The sequence below is a fragment of the Stylophora pistillata genome, chromosome 9 (assembly GCF_964205215.1).
Source record: "Stylophora pistillata chromosome 9, jaStyPist1.2, whole genome shotgun sequence".
Lineage (NCBI taxonomy): Eukaryota > Metazoa > Cnidaria > Anthozoa > Scleractinia > Pocilloporidae > Stylophora > Stylophora pistillata.
The window spans coordinates 21,781,273-21,791,311 of NC_142527.1; the positions used below are offsets into that span (position 1 = coordinate 21,781,273).

Genomic DNA, 10,039 nt, shown 5'->3' on the forward strand with positions numbered 1-10,039 from the left:
TTCTTAATTGTAAAATAATTATGTTTTCTTTTCTATTTATAATTTTCCAATATTTTTACTTGTTTTTGTTTTCTCTACATTTCTTGCCGTGTTATCGATGGCTTGTCGTTGTTTAATTTGGTTGTGCACAAAGCTTTGAAATCTGCTGTGTTTTTCTCTTTCGTAAACTCTGCCCCGTTTACGAGGGGTTGTGACCTATTAATACTGTCAAACAGTAGACTCGACTGAGTTAAAAATAAGCGTTTAATCAATGTCTCTCGAATTCGTCTTAGAACGGGTGTGTAAAAACTACTCTCCTAAAAAAGTGGGGCGCTAGTGTTATATACTGAGATATCGCGTAATAGAATGACTAATCTGATCTCCCATTGGTCGTTGCTAAGTGATAATCAATGAAAGTTTATTCAAGGTTACCTCAATCAATGGTGTTAATTAAGAAACTAAACCTCTGCTCTACTCAAATTACGAAGTCTCCGACATCCCTCGGTATTTCAAGTCATCGCTCTCGGAGTCTTCGTGTCCCACAAACCTCCGGCATATCTAATATCTAATGTAACAAATTTAGTCGCGTAGACGATAAAATTTTTCATTAATAGACCAAGTATCTGTTAAAGTTATCTTAGAGGTATGTCCCATAAAACAGTCTTATATCTTTCAGATCTCGGCATGGAATTTGTTTTTAAAATCAGAACTCGCTCTTACCATTAATATAAAACTTAAAAAAGGAATTTTGAACAAGACTGAAATACTGTAAATCAAGAATGTAAATTCATGATCATTCTTGAACATCCTTTTAGTTTTGCAAACATTCTAATCCGCGTGAGTGATGATCCTCGACAATTTTCAGAGTAGTGCTCAAGCATCGTTAAAACGTTTTGAAATATCAAACCTCACAAACTATGAAAAGAACGAAAACTTCAACCAGAGAATGAATATGAAATATGAAACATGAGTAGCAAGCATAAAGACAACAAATTACTAATTTAAATACACCAGATGCCAATAGAAAAATTCGAAAACTTTCTTGCTGTTGGAATTTTGGGTTAACGATCACCAAATTGATAGTGATGAATCGTGGGGCCAAACATCCATAAAACAAAACGACAACTACGAGAAATGTGGATATCACTTTGCGTTTTCTTTTCCTGTGGACCACGTCCATTTTTCTGTTTGCCCTCGTCATCAGCTGCATCTTTCACCTGATTATTGCGCACACGAAGAGCACGGAAATTTTTCCAGTATACCACAGGCAAGACGATTATGGGAATTGATATATGAAGATAGCAGTTCAAGATAAAGAACAGAGATATTGGCACTTCAATCAAAGGGAAACTGGGAAATGTCAGAGAATAAATCCAAATCAACGCGACCACTACTTTAACACGTCTCTTCGTCTTGGTTAGTTGCGCTTTGTATCGAAGAGGAGATAAAACTGCGAAGAATCAGTCAAAGGACAACGCAACAAGGGTGCCAGATGACACGATATCTGTCCCGATCCCGGCGTAAAACACCAACATTCGTACTCCAACAAGGTTTTCCTGCATCTGGTCTCTCGAGATACAAACATGGTAAAAAACGAGTCCGTAAACCGGCAAAAGACCAGCCAGTAGTTCGCAGATACTCAGGTTTACCACCAGGAGAGTTGTAAGCGTTTGATAAATGGTTATCGACAACAACGCATTCGAGAGAAAAGCGGTCGTGGCTAAAATAAAAACCAGAAAAATTTGAACGAGAAAGAAGTTCCTGCTACCTTGCGTTTCGTTAGGGCGGTTTAATATTCTAAGGATTTTTCTACTCGGCTAATTTGACTACATTTCTTGAGAAATGCGACTAAACATGGAGATTTGAAGGCAATAACCTTAACTTTATAAATAGGGTGGCTATATATATATGTTAAGTGTTATTACAAAGATTCTATGGCACCTCTCGTTAAAACCTATCAACAGTATAGATCGGTTTATCATCACTAAGGTTCGGCATTTAACTTTTATGGCTGTATTTAGCCAATCAATCCTCTGAGCCATTATTAAGTAACATCAAAGATGCACAGTGGGTATAGCTCTCAAAGCAAAGAGTCCATCAAAGATACACAGTGGCCATAGCTCTTAAAGCAAAGAGTCCTTCCGCTTACTTCATTGCCAGAAAGATTTATGAGCCTTTCAAACTTTTGACGTCACTTCAAAATTGTGTCATGACTTTTTCTAAAAATGAAACATAGCATCTGACATACGAGACAAGCGATATGCGTGCAAAAGGAATTAAAAGAAACATACCACATTACTTTTTCGATCTAACATTAAAAGGAAAAGGAAAGGGAGATTTCTAGGCCACTTGTAATGGTTAATTTGAAAGTCAGTTCTTTGCAATGTTTGTTTGGTGGTGATAACTATTGCGCGCCATCAGCTCATAATTAACAAACATTCCCCTTGGCCTTGCAACATTGCTCATCATGTGTTAAGACAATTTGTTTGTTTAGTGTTTGTTTGGTTGTAATAACTACAACTTTTAGATTATTTTCTCTTCCAATGTCGTGAGTCGTCGTGTTTGATTGCAAGAGAAATTACTCTCCCTTGAGGCCAAGAAGGTTCCCTCTGTCCACCTACCAAAAATTGTCTATCATAAAATGGGATTAATAGCCTTATATTCTTTTTAAAGAAGTTGATTACTCTGCGAAAGGACCAGCTGGGTTAAAGATTCTTTAAAAATGAGTAATTGAAGTTTATGTAAAGCTTTTATGCGTTAATAGTAGCTTTCCATGTATAGCATAATAGTCCGCAAACTATAACATGACCGGCTTCCGACAATTTTTACACCCTGGTGGTTCTGGGAGTTTACACCGCACGCCTCTAGCGAACCTGACTGGGTTCACCGCCGAAAAACTACGCCTAAGATAAGAAAAGAGCGAAATCGCGCGCCATCGGCTCATGATTAACAAACATTCCCCTTGGCCTTGCAACATTGCTCGTCATGTGTTGAGACAATAAACCAAAAGAAAGTGTGGTCTTTCGCTTAATTAAGGCCTAGTGCTGCCTGCGTGGTCACTCCGGTTGACAACGTGCTTTGGCATCACCATGGAGACATTGTTTCTTGGCAGGCGAACACAGCCACTGAAAACCGCCTTAAATGCTCTCCTGTTAGTTGGAATTCTCCACGCGTAGATGAAAGGGTGCAGACAACAGTTCCGGCATTAAAACACATTTGTTAGATACGTGCATAAAAACTCGAAACCTTTCTGGATTTATGTATTTTGGGTTGAGGATCAACAAATTTAGAGCGATGAACTGTGGGATCAACGATATCTAGAACAAAACGAGAATTACGAGAAATGTGAATATCATTTAGCGCTCCCTGATCTTATTGGCCACGTCCATTTGCTGCCTTCCCTCGTCGTCAGCTACATCTTGCACCCGATTATTGTGTAGGCGAAGCGCGTGAAATGTTTTCCAATATACCACAGGCAAGACAATCAGAGGAACTGAAACATGAAGATGACTGTACAGGGGCACAAACAGAAATACAGAAAATATCAAGGAATAAATCCAAACAGAAGCGTGAAGTACTTTTATCTTCGTTTTGGTTACCCGAGCTTTGTAATGAAGAGGAGACGAAACTGCAAGCCAACGATCAAAGGAAATTGCGGCTATGGTACCAGTTGACACGATATTTTTCTCAATAGAAACAAAATTTACTAAAACATTTGGACGCCAATGAGGCTTTCTCGCGTCTGGCCTCTTAAAATAGAGATATTATAGTAAAGCCTTACATATCCAGGCGAAATACCCGCTAGGAGATCGCAGATACTCAGATTTACAACCAAGAGAGTTACAGGCGTGTGCAAGAGTCTTTGATTCCTGTTGGGATCTCGGTAGACGGTAAAAGCAACGTGACATTCGAAACAACTGTTCCTGTAGACAAAATAGCGTTCGCGACAGCTAAGAAATACGCGTTCTACAACGCCTCATTAGAGTTTTCCATTATAAAGAAATCACGTCTCTTTCAGTTCTCCTTCTTGATACTGATGAATGAACAATCAATCTGTATGCACCTTAACGTGCCTTTGTTATAACCGAGAGATAGTAATTCCAAATGCTTGATCTCCACAATTCTTCAAAAACATAAGTTTGATTATGTAAAAATCACAAAAATCTCTGCCATTTTGGTGAACTATCTAAGGCAGTAATCATGCTCTTTATCCTTATATATCCACTGATTGCCAGAATTCTCAGAGACAATACCAAATGATGAGGAACTACTGATATATGAACATTTGATTCCTTAATTAAAACCGATGATTAGGTAGCATCAAAAGACTAGAGATAAAAGGTAATATAATCATAAAAACTACCTTGATTTTAATCATCTCACTAATTCCTCTTATAGCTGATGGTCTTTCACGAGCAACGATATTACGGTACGTTATGATTGCCGTGTATAAAAGCTTGGTTGATGTCAATTTATGATTATTTCTATCTGATAAATCAAACGTAATAATCCAATTCGAAGTATGAGTGTTTTCTGGAACGCTGGTACTCTTTTTTTCAGCAGGCTTTAGTGAAGGCAAGGGAGAGGAGATTCATCGTAATGACCTTCTATTGCGTGATGCCACTCTTTCCGCCTCATTTTCTGCATAAATTTTCTTTATAGAACTCTTCTTGGGATCTGGAGACGTATTGCGAACCACTGATCAAAAGACTTCGTTTTAGTAGTCTCCAGTGACACGATGTTTGTCAAGACGGCTTCAAAAATGAGAAAACTAGAAAGCCAACGAAGTTTTCTCTAGCTTGACTTTTTAACCGAGCAATATCGTAAAAGAGGCTACCGTAACCGGCATAGCACCAGCGAATAGATTGCTCACTCTAAGATTAACCTCCAGGATGGTATTGCAAGCATTTGCCTATTCGCTAGATTCTTTTATAAGCTTGATAGTTTGTAATTAGCAACAAGGCATTTGAGAGTACAGCAGGCGTGGCTTCAATATATAAGTCCAGAGAAGTTTGAGGGAGAAAGTGATCGCGGTTACTTTGCTGTCTATGAGGGCTTGATATGCAGAAATTTCCTGCTAGCTTGATCTTGCTCTTCTTCCCACAAAATAGATTTTACAAGTGATGAGCTTCACTTTGTGAATGGGATGGAAATTACTGTCGTAATAGCTAGGTGTCAGCGGAGTCACTAACTGCTTTTAGTTTGTCAGAAAGGAGAGTGATATAATATGATATATTTCAGCTGTATTTTATTTCATTTGGCTTATCTTTCCAGTTTTTGTCGATCCTCAGGATGTTGTGGCCCAAGGTAAATGGTTCATACATTTCAACTTCGTTTGATTCAACATTTACAAAGAATTAAGGTCTATATAGGATAAGACAGATAACACTTAGGTATTTCAAAATAAATATGAAAGGCTTCCAAATGCTTTAAATCAGTGTCATTTCATTCAAAACTGATTTCGTGCGCCAACAAGCCAAAATTTCTTAGACAAATGTTGTATTGAAAGTTCTATGTATTTCAGATCATTTATTCTACTGTTAAAGGCCAACTGTTCGATCTACATTACAGGGCTCAGCGAAGTCACTTCCTGCTTTTAGTCTGTCAGCAAGGAAATTAATATAATATGATTTATTTCAACTGTTATTATTTTATTTGGCTTACCCTTTCGAGTTTTTGCCGATCCTCAACATGTTGCCGCCCATGCAAGGTAAAGGGCTCACTGTAATGATAATGCACGGTTGAAATGTAGCATATTTTAAGGACAACAATCTTTTCATCTCTTTTTACTTCGCTTAATTTACCAACAATTAAGGCATAGGATGACACAGACAGCACTTAGGTATTTCAAAGTAAATATGAAAGGTTTTCAAAAGCTTGAAATCAGTGCCATTTTGATTTAAAGTGCACCTAAACCCAAATTTATTTTTTCGCTTAACGAAATAAGCTTATTTTTTGGAGTATTTCTGTGCAAAATTTTTTTAATTTGCTCAAATCTTTAATTTTCTATGCCCAGTCAAAATACGGAAAATCGGCCGCCATCTTGCCCCACGACCGAGTTTAAAGAAGAATGGCTCTAGCGGGTAATGTGACGTCAAATCGAGAACACGAAAGTCTGCATCTCACACATTTTCACTTGTTTGGGAAGATTGTCGTCGATATTGTCCGAAATATGCCGACTAGGTGTGTTGTATGAAGAATCTATGAAGCGCGATACCCTCTTGCAAATTTCGCACGTTGCTACATCCTTCTACAGCACACTTAGTCGGCATATTTTCGGACAATTATCGACTACAACCTTCCCAAACAAGTGAAAATGTGTGAAATGCAGACTTTCGTGTTCTCGATTTGACGTCACATTACCCACTAGAGCCATTCCTCTTTAAACTCGGTCGTGGGGCAAGAAGGCGGCCGATTTTCCATATTTTGACTGGGCATAGAAAATTGAAGATTTGAGCAAATAAAACAACTTTTGCGCAGAAATACTCAAAAAAATCAGCTTACTTCGTTAAGCGAAAACATTTTTTGGGTTTAGGTGCACTTTAAAACTGAATTCTGATCCATAATAATTTTCGTGCGCCTACAAGCCAGCCTGTCGTAGGCAAATTTTGTGCTGAAAGTTCCATGTATTTCAAATCATTTGTTATACTGTTAATGGCCGATTTTTCGAGCTACATTAGTTTTTTTATCTGCAACAACGTGTTGTCGAGCCGTGATTATACACTAGTTCAGTTTATTGCAAAGACTGCCAAGTAACAGTTATCGCCTTCACTAATCATTTGTTTTACCAAGCCATAAATCAGTCCTGCTCGATTATGAATTAAATAAAATTACGCCTTGCATCCAAGCAAAGAACGGTTCCTTCCGAAAAACGTGTTCAAGCGAAGGCTGCTGTCAGAAACAAGGAGAGAATCCCTACGAAAGTACCAGTCACAAGTGTGCCACATATACGGACACCTATTAAAGTTGAACATAAGTGCCTCTGGGCTCACTTTTGCAAGTTCAAGTATTTTTTTTTAATTCATTTTTCCCAAATCCTCGACTTAAATAATGGCTGAGCAAACCATCTTTGGATCCTTTGGCCAATGTCAGCAAATAAATAGGAAATGATATAAAGAACCCAACCTCTGAAAGTGAACCTGTATGAAAGATTGACTGAAAAACTCAAAACGTTCTGAGATAAAATCATTGAGATTCCAATAATTTCCCTATTGTTTTCTTCTATTGAAAAATCCAGGGCTATGTGGTTGCTGAAAGCAGCGCAAAGCATCTTCTATCTGTTTACCAAACAGACAACGCACCGAGGGCGCCGGGAAAACACTAAAAAGGTTCTAATGTAACTCGCCTTGGATTTTGATTAACTGAGTTTACCCGATTGTTTCCAAAATTCCATTTGGCTAAATCGATACTATGATCTACCTGCCAGACAAGTCCATCTTCTACAAGTGATTCTTGAATTGTCACAGGAGTGTACGGTCCTTCCAATTGTTGACTTGGTTTTGCATTACTATGGAGACACTGTTCAGGGAAGTCGAACACAGCCACTAAAAATCTCCCTGAAAACCCTTCTGTAGGTCGGAATTCTCCACGCGTAGATGAACGGATTTATACAACAATTTACCAAAAGAACTTTATTTGAGGTAAGCAAAAAAAAAATGAAACTTTCTTGATTGATGGAATCTGGGTAAAATACAAGTACATTCTGAGCAATAAACAGTGGGCCGAAAGATATGTAAAAGAAAACAAGAATCAAGAGAAATGCCGACACCATCTTACGTTCTCTCTGCTTGTGGGCCACGTCCATTTGCTGCCTTCCATCATCACTTGCTACATCTTGCACTTGATTATTGTGCAGGCGAAGTGCTCGGAATGTTTTCCAATATAATACCGGCAAGATTATAAGAGGAACCGAGACGTGAAGGTGGCAGTAAAGGAGAGTGAACAGAAATGGTGCCACTCCCATCAATGGCAGACTGGAGAATATCGAGGAATAAATCCAAATAAAAGCTAGAACTAACTTTATCTTCGCTTTGGTCACCCGGGCTCTGTAACGCAGAGGAGACGAAACCGCATAATAACGATCGTAGGACATTGCTGCTATGGTGCCAGATGAGACGATATTTGTCAAGACAGCAGCAAAAACTATTAAACTTTGCAAGCCAACAAGGCTTTCTTGTGTCTGGCCTCTCAAAATAAAGATATTGTAACAAAGGCCTCCGTATCCGGCAACAAGACCGGCTAGAAGGTCGCAGATACTCAGATTTACCACGAAGTACGTTGCATGGTTTTGCCAAATCCTCTGATTCAAGTTTGTATTTCGACATACAGTGATCACTAAAAACACATTTGAGAGGAGAGCTGGTGTGGCGAACATGATGCTCAGGACAACCTGTGAGATGAGGAAATCTTCTTCCTCTGAACTCCGGAGATTAGACATTTGCGATTTTATACAGCGCTTGAATTTTCTTCCTAAACTTTCTTGAAATTTCACGGAAACGGTTAAAAACGAGTTCAATAACTTTTCAACCTTCCGTATAAAAGAGGTGACAAGCCTCTTTTACCTGTTGTAATTAAGATATTGGCGACACTCCTTCGGCTTTTGACCAGCCAAGAAAAAATGAACGGTCAGAACATTTATGATAGTTTTCACTAGCAGCTGGAGTATATGCATTGTCAAGACGACAAATGTGCATAATTTGAAGCTTACCATTAGGAAGGAAAATATCAAAAGGTTTTAAGGGGTTTGACAAACTTTATAATCCGATAATGACTGTTTAAGACAACGCATAGCAAATAACTCTTATCACCATATTTAACAAACAGCTATTGTTTAAGAAAGGGAGATATGAATTCTCTGACTAATTTCCTAAGAAAGCTCAAGTTATCGGCACTCGACCCTAAGTGTTTACATAGAAGTGAAGTCTATCCTCAGAAAACCAGAACTGTTACGACCCACTAAGATTGGAAGAGGATGGACAATTAAATGATCGTACTTTCGATTCATTTACACCGTGAGAAAAAAGAAACAGCAAGTTTTGTTGACAATAAGATTATGGTAAATGACACGCAACTAACAGCACCAACATTATACAAAAAGACACCGTGTAATAAAGAAAAATAAAAGCTAAAAAACGCAACATTTAGCGGCAAGTGCAATTGACAAAGAGTGTTGTTCGATCTTTTACTCCCCTCGAAATTGTTCGCAACGAAATGTTATCGTGTTACATGACAACTTTGCAGATTTTGATCTGTGCGGATTATCGGCTCCATCCGCAAAGGTAAGCTCCCAGAGAGGAAAAACGATAACACAATGAAACACAACAAAAAGCAAGTTCCCAACAGTTAAGTAAGAACTCATCAAGCACGAGTCGATTATCATGAAATTCGTATGCGAACACCCCTGTCAGATTTATCTTGTGGTCATCCGTTCGGGCTTTTGCCCTTTGGGTAACTCAGTCGACAAATTAAATTTTAAAAAATAAAAGATAACGTTCCTTTAATGCTATTCTGCTTCATTATCGCAAATTATCGAATTTTCCCGTTATAACTAACTGGACTTTTGAATGACAAAAAGAATTCGATGAAAAGTTATCATGCAGTTCTCCCGTTCGCAGATGTTACCAGTTGGCCCTCTATCACAGAAGGATTCCCAACTACACATTAATTTACGAGTTATAATAAAAGCAAAAATTGTATCTCATAAGAGTTAACACTTTCACTCCGGAGACCTCAAAGTCAGTTCGAGTTAATCATTTCATCTACGCGTGGAGAATTCCAACCTACAGAAGAGCAGTTGAGGCGGTTTTCAGTGGCTGTGTTTGCCTCCCTAGAAACACCGTTTCTATGGTAATAAAAAAGCACAACGTCAACAGCATTGACCGTACAAGCCACACTGACAGTTAAAAATTTGAAGAATTACGCAACCTCGTTTCCAGGGACTTCTTCCTTTTTCCCTTTGGAAGTGGAGCGGTCATTAAGTCACTAATTCAAAGGGAAAAGACCATGAGAACGAGGTTGAGAATTACGTATATACTTAACACAGCACTTTTTATTAGTTTAT

The 10,039-nt window shown here is 38.4% G+C and overlaps 1 protein-coding gene and 1 pseudogene across 1 annotated transcript; both read right to left on the reverse strand.

The window, feature by feature from the left end:
• Positions 1–3,010: 3,010 nt before the first annotated feature.
• LOC148723793 (melanocyte-stimulating hormone receptor-like) lies at positions 3,011–7,415 on the reverse strand (annotated as a pseudogene).
• Positions 7,416–7,442: 27 nt separating this feature from the next.
• Positions 7,443–8,416, reverse strand: LOC148723794 (adenosine receptor A2a-like). The gene has a single exon (XM_088732400.1). It carries the CDS (start codon positions 8,414–8,416, stop codon positions 7,502–7,504), a length of 915 nt encoding a protein of 304 aa, XP_088588526.1. The 3' UTR covers positions 7,443–7,501.
• Positions 8,417–10,039: the final 1,623 nt, after the last annotated feature.